General features: G+C 48.6%; 6 protein-coding genes across 6 annotated transcripts; 4 read left to right on the top strand and 2 right to left on the bottom strand.

Moving 5' to 3' along the window:
• Nucleotides 1–952: 952 nt before the first annotated feature.
• On the top strand, nucleotides 953–1,322 carry N7520_009827 (U6 snRNA-associated Sm-like protein LSm8; the record flags this gene model as incomplete). Its single annotated transcript, XM_057143761.1, has 2 exons — nucleotides 953–977; nucleotides 1,051–1,322. 2 exons carry the CDS (start codon nucleotides 953–955, stop codon nucleotides 1,320–1,322), a joined length of 297 nt encoding a protein of 98 aa, XP_056993049.1.
• A 1,374-nt stretch (nucleotides 1,323–2,696) lies between these two features.
• Nucleotides 2,697–3,812, top strand: N7520_009828 (uncharacterized protein; the record flags this gene model as incomplete). Its single annotated transcript, XM_057143762.1, has 1 exon — nucleotides 2,697–3,812. The coding sequence occupies one exon, from the start codon at nucleotides 2,697–2,699 to the stop codon at nucleotides 3,810–3,812; it is 1,116 nt and encodes a 371-aa protein (XP_056993050.1).
• Nucleotides 3,813–5,257: 1,445 nt separating this feature from the next.
• Nucleotides 5,258–6,549, bottom strand: N7520_009829 (protein ERV29; the record flags this gene model as incomplete). Its single annotated transcript, XM_057143763.1, has 5 exons — nucleotides 5,258–5,330; nucleotides 5,384–5,448; nucleotides 5,502–5,995; nucleotides 6,132–6,244; nucleotides 6,383–6,549. The coding sequence occupies 5 exons, from the start codon at nucleotides 6,547–6,549 to the stop codon at nucleotides 5,258–5,260; spliced, it is 912 nt and encodes a 303-aa protein (XP_056993051.1).
• A 537-nt stretch (nucleotides 6,550–7,086) lies between these two features.
• On the bottom strand, nucleotides 7,087–8,205 carry N7520_009830 (uncharacterized protein; the record flags this gene model as incomplete). Its single annotated transcript, XM_057143764.1, has 1 exon — nucleotides 7,087–8,205. One exon carries the CDS (start codon nucleotides 8,203–8,205, stop codon nucleotides 7,087–7,089), a length of 1,119 nt encoding a protein of 372 aa, XP_056993052.1.
• A 1,412-nt stretch (nucleotides 8,206–9,617) lies between these two features.
• Nucleotides 9,618–11,151, top strand: N7520_009831 (putative nucleoside hydrolase; the record flags this gene model as incomplete). Its single annotated transcript, XM_057143765.1, has 6 exons — nucleotides 9,618–9,653; nucleotides 9,704–9,807; nucleotides 9,856–10,025; nucleotides 10,080–10,114; nucleotides 10,167–10,466; nucleotides 10,522–11,151. 6 exons carry the CDS (start codon nucleotides 9,618–9,620, stop codon nucleotides 11,149–11,151), a joined length of 1,275 nt encoding a protein of 424 aa, XP_056993053.1.
• A 759-nt stretch (nucleotides 11,152–11,910) lies between these two features.
• N7520_009832 (uncharacterized protein) lies at nucleotides 11,911–12,357 on the top strand (the record flags this gene model as incomplete). Its single annotated transcript, XM_057143766.1, has 2 exons — nucleotides 11,911–12,245; nucleotides 12,300–12,357. 2 exons carry the CDS (start codon nucleotides 11,911–11,913, stop codon nucleotides 12,355–12,357), a joined length of 393 nt encoding a protein of 130 aa, XP_056993054.1.
• Between the last annotated feature and the right edge of the window lie 760 nt (nucleotides 12,358–13,117).

The raw sequence follows: 13,117 nt of genomic DNA on the forward strand, positions 1-13,117 counted from the left end.
GTTATGGGGTACCCACATGTACAGCTCACGTGCATGTTTGCTGGATTGCTCTATTCCAGCCGTCGGCGGCTTCAGTGGATCTCAATGGGTATATTGGTGACGCCAAGACTTCCGCTCTGTTTAAGGCTAAGTAAATTAGCCAATTATTGCCTTTTTGCTTCAATACATAATGGGTTCAACATTGGAAATTTTTATTTCGCCCACGGTTTGGGCAATCAATCACCTGTCGATCTGGATGATATATCTTCGACCTCCAAAGCTACATATATACAGCGCTACCTAGTAGGCTCTGATCAAAGCAAGTTTTGTGTCTCATGTAAATCTATTTTTGAATTGTACACAGACTTTTGTTTTTAGTATTAAGAATCATGCCCATGGGATTGGGAGATATATACTCCTCAATAGAACAATGAATGCAAGCTATCAAATACCAAAAACAATGCAAGTATATGTAGTACCCGTGGACCTAGATTGACATTTTTCACACAGCGGTTCTTTTCATATGCAAATAAGCTTCAAAGTTTGAATCAATTATTATTTGTTTCAACTTTAAGCATTGAAAATATCATAACACCGACGATTCAGTATATGTAGTTTAAAGCTATATATCACGTGACAATAATCAATCAGTGCAAACACGAGCAAAACCCCCGAGATGTTCATTGTTCATCCCACGCCCATTGCTCACTCGCTCTAACCGCTCCTCCTTCGACTTCTTTCAATTTTGTGTAACGCCATTAGCGCTGAATACCCTCAGATTTCATCCGTTCTTACACCATCCAAGTGGACTCAGGCTACCAAGTCGCTTCTTCGCCTCAAGCTTGAACCATCCCAACCAAGAGCATAGCTTCGCGAACACCATTTTGCGACAACAAGGCCCAATTAACAACGACCTGGACACACCCAAGCAAAAACAAGCTGCTGGCTGATCTCATCAACTTCTAATCTCACCATGTCTCTCCAACCTTACATCAATAGTAGGCTTTCTCAAAGCTTTCCCAAAGCTGTCTGTAACCTGATCAACATGCTAAAATACCATCGTTTCTACAGAGAAAGTGCTCATTTTGACCGTGGACGGTCGAACACTACTTGGCAACCTCCTCTCCACTGATCAACTTACCAATCTTGTGCTCACCGAGACCGTCGAACGGATCATTCGCACCCCCGAAGATGACGAGCCCTCATCACAAATTGAGCATGGGCTTTACTTGATTCGAGGTGATAACGTGGTAGCCTGCGGCGAAGTTGACGAGAAGATTGATGCCGACATCGACTGGACTAAAGTGAAGGGTGAAGTGATTCGGGATACGAAGAATGCATGAGCGGATCGCAATAATCATTGATTTTTAATATATCGGGCGTTGGTGGATACGGGGGAATATTCTGCATACAAACCGACTCGCAGGGAAAAGGCCATTTGTGGTGAATTGGTGCCGCGAAAATACCTTGCCAGTTGAAATCCAACCGAGACTCGACTCCATACTCCAACATGCGTATGCACCCTGGGGTCCGCGCGTTTCCTTTTCTTTTTCTGTCACGATTCATCGCGGATCATCGGGGATTGTGACGCCTTTATCATTTTGCTTCCATGATGAAATGGCAGGAATCTTGACGGCTTCACATGCTGGATTTGCCACTTTCTTGTTGGTAGCTCGACATGATGACAGTTGGAATAATAATCAGCATGAGAACATCACTCCCGACCAAAACAGAATTCAGTTGGGTATTCTTTGGGTGGAGATTCTTATGTATGGAATACTTTTTACCAGGAATATCCCTACGCCATTCGGCGAAAGTGGAGAATGGAGACCACCAAAACCAGACATGCATTATTCGTGTATACTCCGTAACCAAAAGCATTTTAGGTACTTGTAGGAATCTGGATAGTTTGCATAACCCCCCCCCTTTTCAAGACCGTTTCCGGCAGAGAGTCCGCGAAGAGTCCGCGCACTCCACAGCGGGAGAATGCCAAGACTAGCTAGGTTGAGGAGATATTAATCCTTGTAACAGATGAAGATCTTGTTGCCTGTCCCATTAAAGGGTTTGACTTGCCCGGTCTCATGCATCATAGGCGCAGATGTGTTATGTAGCTGACCTTGGGCGAGTAAAGATGCGGTCAAATGGACAAAGCGCAATAGGGCAAGAAATAAGACACGTCAACCGAGATTTAAGCCCAATAGTCACACAAAAGATATAATAAAAAGATATAGAAACAATTAAATCAAAGTCCAAATTAGAGAAAAAAGAAGCGATGTACGAAGTAGATTGGGTAGAAGGTACAAGCGTAACCATAGCCAAGAGAGCGTAATCAGAAGTACCGATGTGACACTGCCCCATCTTGACCCAAAACCCCCCAAACCTCCCCTTATCCCCCATTCCCATTTCCCATTTCCCGTTTCATCCCTTCTCTTCCTCCACATCCGCCCCCATCGCTGGTCGTTTGGGCTATTTCTCTCTGAAACTATCTCTTTTTACCCACGTCGATCCTCCTATCCCCCTTTTAACCTACTCCACAAGCCCTTCATGTGGTCTCTATCGTCTCTGAACACCATACTATCGGGTCAGATCCACCAATTCTCCCGGGCACAAAGCCCGTCGTGAGCGTGTTCTTGGGCTACGCCTCAAGATATAGGAAACTTATCAGACAAGACAAAAGACAGAAAAATTGAAGCAAGAGGAGACCCCTCCCCCGCATCATGTGGCTCTACCGGGGCGCGCAGTCGGCTGTCTTTTACTATGCTACCTGCACCCCTTGTGCAGAAGCCCGAGGGCGCCGTAAACGCAAGAAGGATGCCGTTCGATCACAACGATTGCAGGAGCAATACGACACCAACCTCGTTACCGATCAGCCCCGTCCATTCCCGCAGCCGACTCCATTCAGCACCAATGAAGGGTGGCGGGAGGAAATTGTCCTAGGTCCGGGACCTCCAACTCGCCGGGGCGGCAATCGCAATCCTCAACGGACGAACAGCTGGAACACCGACGAACTTTCGCAGATGAAAGACAAGAGTGGGAGCCTGAAGAATCCGCTCGGCGAACGGTGGAACCGGATGCGATACCAACGCGAGGATGAGCCGCTCTGGGGTCAGGATGTACAAGGATCCTCAATTGGCTTTTCAGGCCTTGGTCGTGCAGACCCTCATGAGCAATCCAAATATTACACTGCTCGCGTACCCCCTGTCAATGATCTTCACCCTCCAATTGTCAGCGGCCCGAAGTGCCGTGCAGAAACTCGATGGATGCTCCAACCACCGCCCAGCGCGAGGGTCATGGTAGGCAAGGCAACCTTTGCCAATTCTCCTCGCGACAGTGTAGGTGGTCTACCTGGCGACCGTTTGTCTCGTGTCACCCAACTTGGCTCTCGCCGTACGGAAATCCCTGCACAGGCAGAACGTATCAGTAACGACAGAGCCCTCGACAAAGATTTCATTCAACAGAACTTGCCGCGACGACCTTCTGTAAGCCGCGTGCGGGAACGCTCCAATAGTATCTCACGGGAAGACTTCGAGTTCTCAGGGCATTCTCCATCCGATTCCATGTTCTCTATGGCCAACAGCGACGAATTATCTCCCACTGCGTCCTGGAAATATCCCGACACCCCCGAAACACGGAGGGCTTCTAAATCAATCGATGACAGTGATAAAGTACTGCGTCGTCCACAAATATCTAAAACGCTTTCCACCTTGCACCGCCCCGATAACAAACACAAGGTCCATCTTCTCCACCTCGAGATCAATGATGAAAACCCCGATGAGGTCGGATACGGTCAACTAGAACGTATTCGTCCATGGCGCTGGAGCATGGATATCTAACGGACTTTCATCACCTCAATTCTACGACCCCTCAAACTCACTCCGATCTTCGAAAACTCGACATCAAACTTCCTCTCGATTTCTATTTCCTTTTCTCGTTTCTCTACTGGCTACCAGGCGTTTTGTGCAAAAAGAACAGCAAGCGTTTTTCATTTCCGCCATCATCACGCCCTTCTACTCATCCTCCCTGGCTTGAAAAAAATTGCATGGCCGGCCCAGCACATGCCACAGAACGGAACGCTGAGGATGAGAACCCAATCAAAGAACTCGATTGGAACCAGCACCACACGATGATGCAAGGCGGCGAGTTTTTTTTACAACAAATCCTCACCTTCCACATTCCTTCCCTTCCCCCTTTCTGTTTGCTATTCAGGTTCCCATTTTGAACCCTGTCGATCACTGCCGCTTTCGTGCATAAGGTTTTGCCTCAATTTTCCTATCCTTTACTCCTATCCCTAGACCTTTGTTTCTCCCTCACCTTGTATATTAATCACTCTGTCCGTTATGTCAAACACGGCGTATACATAGCATGAATCCATTTGAAATTTTTTAAAAAGTGTGCAGAGATTTGTAGTTTACATGTTTTAACTGGATCATACTCTGCTCCAATGAATGTTGTAGGGATCACAAGAACGCATAACTTTTTACATACTTCATAGAAATCTCTCGGGAGACTTTTCCTGGTTGACTCAGATCCCAGGGCCGTAAAGTCCACGAGACATTGAACCTTCGATTGCAACGTACGGTAACCCATAGATATATTATCTACTTAGATGATGGCCTTACCTTGGAATGTTGCAATTTTTCTGAAAACAATGACTTGAAAACCATCTTCCAAATCAAAATTACCAAGCCAGTGTATTAGGAGATTGATAGATACTTTAGACCTGCAGTGCCAGACTCTACGACATCCATATACTTGTTAAGTATGCAAAAAGCTTCAAACATCTGACTCGTGACTTCAATGCAACTTGTCATTCGTTATAGATTGATCGCAATAGATGAACTCAGTGCAACCATCCTACATGCACAGGATACACCATTTTTTGCTCGAAAAGTGGCTGAACCCCAAAAAGAAAAAAAAAAAATTTAATCAGATGCGCCGACAGACAGAATGGATATAACCAGGTATCAATCCCCTGAGGCGTATGAGTGGAAAAAAGCAAACAAGTAGACAGATGGGCGTAGAAGAATGGATGATCCTAATGGTAAATGATGGCTCTTAAGCATTCAAATGATAGACAAATAAATCGCCGAAGAGCATCTGACATTTGGGATCAAATAGAATTTGAGTATAAGGTCGTTATGGGCTTATCCGGGAGTGCATGGGCATTTGCTCTCTTTTGGACCAATGTCTGTCTTTGGCGAATTTGGTTGTAGATCGAATGAGTACCAGAGATGGGTATATAGAGAAGAGTGGGATGGTTGTATTCATCTACTCTGCTCTAGTAGACCTTCTTCTTCTCGTCCATGCTGAATTGGCCTGGGCCGGTGTTGACCAGCAGCAAGAGACCGCCGCTAAACGTAGATTAGAAAATAAAAAATGGAATATCAAGAGCCAGGGAACATACACAATCGACAGAATCTGGAAGAAGTCGTACTTGGCAAAGTCCTTGTGCGGGTGGTGGGGGTGGAGCTGTGGCTGAGTTAGTCGTTAAGCTAGACCAGAAAGAAAGATACCAATCATACCGTCCAGAAGTTGTTCACCAAAACGTTGAACACGCTGAGAAGCACAACAAGAACAATGGCGCTCCACTTGGCCTTGAAGCCGACAATGACCATTACGCACGCGACCAGACCGAACAGGCTGACCAGAATGCGCCAGAAGCTCCACTGACCGGAGAAAACGAATCCGACGAACAGGAAGATCAACAGCACACGGCCAGCAAGCTGGACGTACATCTTGCGGTCCTTCTCGTCGAGCTGGGGCAGACCGGCGGGAACGAACTTCTTCCGCACCCAGGAGTCCGACAGAACCATAAGTAGACCACCGACAACACTCAGGTTACGCAAGAAGAAGTTGAGATCGAAGATGAGACCGTATCCCAGACCCTGTGTGATGACCACCCCCAGCAATCCTGCGACGGCGTACTCAGTGTGCTTGCGGGCAATGACGAGGGTTGAGCAGATGGACATGGCGATGACGTTGACGATGAGGAAAATGTGAGTGATTCCCCATGGGACTATGAACAAGGAAAAGTCGAGTTAGAGCCATTGTGCCTGTAAATGCCAGAATGATGTATGTGGTGATCTTGTCCTTGAGGACTTGAGACGTTCCAATGCGAGTCACGGAGCGGGAGATGCTTCAGGAAGTCTTACTGTGCCGGAAATCATTGAGGTAGACTAGCTGGTCGCTCCATTGTGTGAGAATGCGCAGCGAGTCTTCGAGAAAGGTGACGACAATGAGAAATCGGCCGATCGCAGGGAGGTATCTGTTTCATGTCAAGTCAACACCGTGTCAAAGCAAGCTTGGAGACCCCTTGTTTGGGGGTAATTAGTCTGTTCGTGTTGTGGGGATGCGGCAAGCAGGAGAGCTGAAGAGCTTCCAAAGAACCAGGGTAATCACTTACGGCTTCACGGGGTCGGACATGGTGTCTAGCCAATCCTCAATCTTACTAGTCTGCTCGCGGATGGCGTCGAGCGGACTGGGGTCGCTGGTAGCATCTGCGCTACCGGGCCCGCCGAAAGGGTTCTGGTGGCCTAGGTTGTAGCCCGCTGTGCCACGGATTTGGGCCATGGCGGAAGGATGTGAAGGAGGTTTAAAAAGAAAGAAGAACGAAGTCTGAGGAAAGAAGAATAGGTTGAAAGGTAGAGTTTCAAGGAGGGTCGGAGGGGAGTAAATAACCTGGTGGAGCCCGTCCCTAATGTATACAAAGCAAGTGTGCACTTCAGGCCACGATGACCGGAACTCTACGCTAAACTCAAATAGGTAATGTGACGACAATAATACACATTCTTATTCTAATTAGGTATTCTTCTACACAGAAATAGATCAGATCATGATTGGAAATATCTCAATTGTAATACAGCTGAACTTGAAAAAAAAACACAGATCGCCCCAATGGTGCTTTTTTGGAAGATTCCATCCCTCGGGATAGGGTTTCACCACGATATTGCGCTGTGAGCAACTTCCCCATATTTTGATGGGAAAGTGCTGGTATTATGGGACAGTCCCGAAAACGCCAAAGCCAAGTCAAAGGGTAATAAATACATGTCAAGGTGAAGAGAGAGATAGGTGGAAATGGAAATGGCCTGTGGATGGAGATGGGGATTCTTAAGCGGCCCAGTCCGAGTCCAGTGGGTGACCCTTCTCACGGGAGCGCAGGATATCGGGAAGGTAGGTTGGGGTCACAGTGACCTTAGGCTCAACGGGGAGAGGTGCGGCGGAAGTAGGCTGGCTCTCGGAGGCACTGGCATCACTGACACTCTCATCGGCCTTGCCGCTCTTCTTCTTGGGCTTCTTGGAGACCGTGGTCCACTCATCGACGCCGTTGGCGGCACCCAAAATACGCATCTGCTCTTCCTCAGAGGGAAGCTCCTGGGTCCACTTCTTCTGGGCCGGAGCAGTAGGGGCCTCAAAGGTATCCAGAAGCTGGACTGAGGCGGGGGCCGGAACTGCCTTGGTGCCGTTGGCCTTGGGGGCTTCCTTGGTCTGCCAAGCGTTGGTGGTGGGGGCCTGGGATCGAGCATTCTCGCGACGCTCAGCTGAACGAGCGGTGTGCAGCTGCTTCTCGAGCAACTGCCGGCGCTGCTCTTCCGCCTCCTGGACCTGCTGCTTGCGGGCCTCGTTCTTCAGGCGCTGTTGGCGCTGCTTCTTGTTCTCAACCTGCTTGAAGGATTGGACCTTCTGCTTCTTGGGCTCCGACTCCATGTTGCCGGTGACGCGGAGAACCGAGGCGGCGGGGGCGGGGGACTCCAGCATATCGGAGACGTAACCAGCAGAGGGCACGGCATTCACCTGGGGGGAGACAGCAGGGGACAGATCGTCATCGGCATCGGCGCCAGTGGTGGAAGAGGCGTGAGAGCCACTCTCTAGCTGGTTGGCCTTCTTAGCCTTCTTCTTCTGGTTCTTGCTGGAGGGAGCGATGGCGGGAGAGGCGCCGTTCTTGATCGCGGCCAGGCGACGAGCCATCTCCTTGCGGTCGACATCGTCCTCCGGCTCATCTTCAGTGGTGGGAGGCGAGATCACGGTCTTCACCTCAGCCTTCTTGGCTGGCTGAGGTGCAGGCTTTCGCTTTTGCTTCTTGGGCGCAACTGTGGCCTCGGCCTTCTCCGCCACAGCCCGGATAGGAGTCTTGATGGCTTTCGGGGTTGAGCCATTAGTGTAGTACCAGCCAAGGCCGCCTGCCACGACGAGCAGGAGAGCCCAACTGAGATAGGGGTTCATGGTCATGATGCTGTGGCACCAATCAGTATCAGTCACCGTAGCCTTCAAATGCTACTGCCCTGTGCGCCACACGTACCGTTTTTAATATGGTCTCGGTCAAGAATCAGAAATAGTGTAGGATCACACCACTTGGCTTCGGTCTCCAAGGAGGGTAGGACAGTCGCGCACGCGCACAATTGATTTAACACGCGCAACCACAAGCCGAAATGGGTGTTGACGGTATCGAAAAAGGGTTTGATGAGGGGAGAGTTTAGAGGTCCAGGCCGTACATCGATCTGTTCGTGGCCTAGGCGCAATGCGATTGATCGTAATGGGGCGTTTCTAAGCGTAAGACCCAATCAATGCTGAGCGAAATGGTCAACTCCGTTGTCGTCGGGTTCAATGGTGTGGAAGACGCAGATTGAAGAAGATTCCGGGGCGCTTCACACTCAACTGCGCTCGGAGAAAGAGAAAACGATACCAAAAGTAAACCAAAGCACTTCGGGGTAATCAGTTGGAAGGGAGGGGGGGGGAAGAGAAGAAGGAAACTCTGAGAACAGGAGAAGGAGAGCCAGAAAAGGACACGCTGAGGATCCGAGGGGGTGCGTCCGACGGTACTGTAAACGGGGCGTATCACACGGCTCTGGGCGAGATTACCCACAAATTGAGGCGAGAAATTTGGTAGATATATCTCTGGATTTCGAAAGATTTACTACGGTTGATTAGATCAATTACATATTGGATGTTTAAATCTGTCTTCCAACTTAAAATAAACATTCACAGACACCAAATAATAGCTTCTATCAACTCCACTACCATCAATACACCCCCTGTAATACACTAACCAGGACTTCCCCTTGGGGGTCTCAAAGCCACCAAACAAACGTCCATGCGCTTCTCCAAGTGGAGAGTAGAACAAATGGGGGATCGCGAACAGGCCACGTCTCCAGTCTCCCCCCCTCCTGTAAACATGTTAATACTCCATGCTAGCGCGTGATTGGCCTTCAAGGTTCCGTCTTTGTTATTTATCCTCTTTTCTGATATATCGCTGTATGACCGAGAAGATTCGTGTCGATCCGGCAGGGGATCGGGCCAACCCCGTCCCTTACATGTAGGTACTTTTTACGCCTTCTACCGCCACGAGGGGTCGGAAGGGGGTACCCGCCACCGATAATGCATCTACGCATTTCCGCATGACACCCATCTGGTCAAGAATAATATTAGACGAATAGGAGCATGATGCTTGAGCTTCTGTTGTATTTCGAGATGATCGTATCTTTATTGGTCGTTTGTGGTGCGGCCCAGTGCGGATACTCGTCACGTGTATACCATATCTAAAAGGTTCATGCCTGAGGTGTCGATATGGGGGGAAACAGTTAAATCAGCGATAACCGTCAAATCTCATATCTTTTATCCCACTTTCATCAGATTAACTCAAAATGACACCTAAGAAGATTATCATTGATACTGACCCGGTAGGTGAGTCGATTTGGGGGTTGCCTTGCTGTATACTGACACAAACCAGGGTATTGATGACATCCTTGCCCTACTGCTTGCTCTGTCTGCCAAGCCAGAGGATGTTGAGGTTCTGCTAATTTCTTTGACTTTTGGTAATATCGAAGTAAAGAGGTGAGTATCAATGTCCGAGAGACATGAACAGGAGCTCACTTTCCATAGCTGTCTTCGCAATGCGGTGTCCATGTTCCACATCCTCGAGCGGGAGATGCAGTGGCGTCGTGATAACGGCAAGCCAGAAGGCTACGGTGCTCTGCGTGCTTCTCGCCCAATAGTCGCAGTTGGTGCAGAGGATCCATTGGAAAACCAGAAGATGCTCGCAGATTACTTCCGTACGTATCTTATTGTCAATGCGGGGTGATAAGGTCCTAACATTAACCCCGCAGACGGAACCGATGGCCTTGGCGGCATCCATGCCACTGTGTGTACCGACCCTTCTATACCGTGGAAAAAGAGATTAACCTGTAATACAGCACCCTCATCTCACACCCAGCACCGCCTGGGAGCATCTCTTTGATCCGACGTTGGATCCCGAGGGCATCCAACCAGTGCAGACAGGCGCCGGCCCTGATGACCATTCTTATATTCCCTCCAGACTTCCTGCCCATAAGGAAATTCTTCGGGCTCTCCGCGCGAATGAGCCCGATACCATCACCATTGTGGCCGTTGGACCGCTTACCAATCTGGCTTTGGCTGCCGCAGAGGATCCAGAGACTTTCCTCCGTGTCAAGGAGGTTGTTGTCATGGGCGGTGCTATCAATGAGCCTGGAAATGTAAGAAAGTCGTCTAATTCCGGTAGTCAGCATTGGTTAATCGATATGCATACAGGTCACCCCAGTTGGCGAATTCAATGCTTATGCGGATGCCGTCGCCGCTGCCCGAGTATTCGCCCTCACATCACCCAATCCCAACTCAACCTTGCCATTGACGACTAGCACCCTGCTACAACCTTATCCGGCAAATCTCAGCAAGCAATTGACTCTGCGCCTTTTCCCTCTGGATATTACTTTGCGTCACAACCTCTCCCGCGGTCAGCTCCGCAAAGCCGTCGACCCGCTTCTCTCTGCCGGTTCTCCTCTGGCTGAGTGGGTCAATGCATTCATGGGACATACGTTCCGCACTTTGGAGCGTCTACACCCGGGTCAAGTTGGAGATAATGCTGAGTTGAGTATGCACGATCCAGTCTGTGTCTGGTATGCCCTCACGGCCGAGGATCCCAAATGGGTCCCTTCGGCCAACTCCCCCGAGGACATCCGTATTGAAACATCGGGACAGTGGACTCGTGGTATGTGTATTACTGACCGCAGAAATCGCCATAAGATCGAAAGTGATGTCGAGAGCTCGAGTGATCATGGCCTGTGGTTGAGTGCTCGAGCTGGTAACCGTATTTTGCGAATGGATGGATCGCCCGCGGAAGCCAACTTTGGCCAGATTATGATTGAAAATCTGTTTGGTTAGAATTTTATAAACGAGATTAGAATAGATGCTGTACATATCGATGGTCCAACTTTGGATGAATAGAAGCCTGTCTCTTCACCAAATTATTGGGCATTGCAGTCATTTTCTTCAGAGAAAGCATCCGGAGACATCTGGAAGCGATATACTGAATTGGACAGGAAAGGTGACAGCTAATAATAGCATTTAGGTGTAGACAGCAAGAATGAGAGACTTATACTGAATCTGGTCATTGCTCCTATCATATGAAGAACTTCGATACTTGATTCGCGTTGCTCGGTAGATTTGCAAAGCTAAGTCTTTCTTGATCTATCATTCTCCACCATCATTGGTTGTCGTCGATATCAAAGCGGCTCTCTGGAATGTATGAGCAATGAAGCAGATTGGCCAGCAGAACATGTACAGCTGAATCAGACCACTTCGAGCAATGAAGTACATCGAGAAATCAGGTTAAAAAGCCATCAAGACTGCTTTAAGCAATTTTTTTGGTCATCAATCTTCCAGGAGTGCCATGGATAGTCTCCCCAGCCCACGATAGGAATGTGGAATGTTGTAAACAGGGATCGTCTACCATATATCTCTATGCACCAATTGCAACGCTGCATTCTAAAGAGCCCCAGCCCCTCAGATCTTCCGACGTTTGTAGAACCTTAGAAGGTCGATCTATATAAACCACTCATCCATCGTCAAGATCTTCATATCCACACCCTGACATCAGATCAACAAAGTGCCTATCATTGTCATACTCAACCCCGATCCACCATGCACATCCAAAGCCTCATCGGTGTTTGCCTTGTTGCCCTAGCCAGCACCACGACCGCCCTACCCCGGCTTGCAGGTCCTTACGATGGGCACCGTCTTGCAGTGCATGTCCCCACAAATTCAACAACCGCTCAGAATGCGACCACAACCAGGACCGCAGCCAAGGTACCTTTGACGACGGGATTACCGACTCCAAAGAATAAGACTGTCAACCATCTCTCGCACGGGTTGAACTCGATTGATAATCCTACTAAAGGGAGCAACCATTGCAATGAGTTGTGTTCTTTAGAAGCGCAGACTTGCACTATTGCTGTACCTGAAGATGATAAGTACTGGTAAGTAAAAATTCTCTAGGTTAGTGGATGAAATGTCTAACTGATTGGTTGTAGTTGGCAGACATACACACGGTGCATGAGCAAGTGTCGGCCGGACAACTTCCAGAAGTAGGAAGTGGAGAAGAAAGATTAGCAACTGTGATATACGGGATTGGGTTTTTTTGTTTTATGAGCAAGAAAAATGTTACATAGCCTTATAGCCTTAAATACTCTAATACTTGCATACTTGAAAATTCATTTTTTAACCCATTTCTTAATACTAATACCAAGGCGCATCGCAGCCTTTCAACCAATCCTTATCTAAAATTTCCCTTCAATTATAATTCGAATATTGAGAGGATTCGGTTGAGATACGTAGCATCCAAAGTATGCAAGACTAAAAATTAGCGCAGCAAGGTGGCAAAAGTAAAACGTGTCGGGAAGACTAACGTTAGATGAGATCAATTACCTAGCAAGAATCACCCGGTTTTCCCCTTGAACATCAGTGCACTCGAATCTCTGAAGAACTCAAAGTTTGAGTGTAGTTGCAACCAGAGTTCGTTAAGTACGGAATGCACTGAGTGGGAGAATTAACTGCGAGTACAAGCCGCACGTGCTGGGCTTCCACCTCTGGGCGAGCGTTGATCATTGACATTGCTGGTACTTTCATAGTAGTACTGGGAAGTAAGTGATTGGCGTTACTCCGTACCTGCTGATAAGCTCAAACTGCCCCACTTATAGCCAGCAAATGCCCTTTGCTCCCTGGGGCACGAGCTCCGCAGTAGCACCAATCAGCGCTGTCCATTGCGGCTCGTGGGCTCTCCAAGCACGCGACACTGCCCTTCTATACTTACGTTCGGTATATAATTCCCCAGCTTGGTTTCCCCCCCCCC

The sequence above is a fragment of the Penicillium odoratum genome (genome assembly GCF_028828045.1).
Source record: "Penicillium odoratum strain IBT 22623 chromosome Unknown utg000006l_segment0_segment0, whole genome shotgun sequence".
Lineage (NCBI taxonomy): Eukaryota > Fungi > Ascomycota > Eurotiomycetes > Eurotiales > Aspergillaceae > Penicillium > Penicillium odoratum.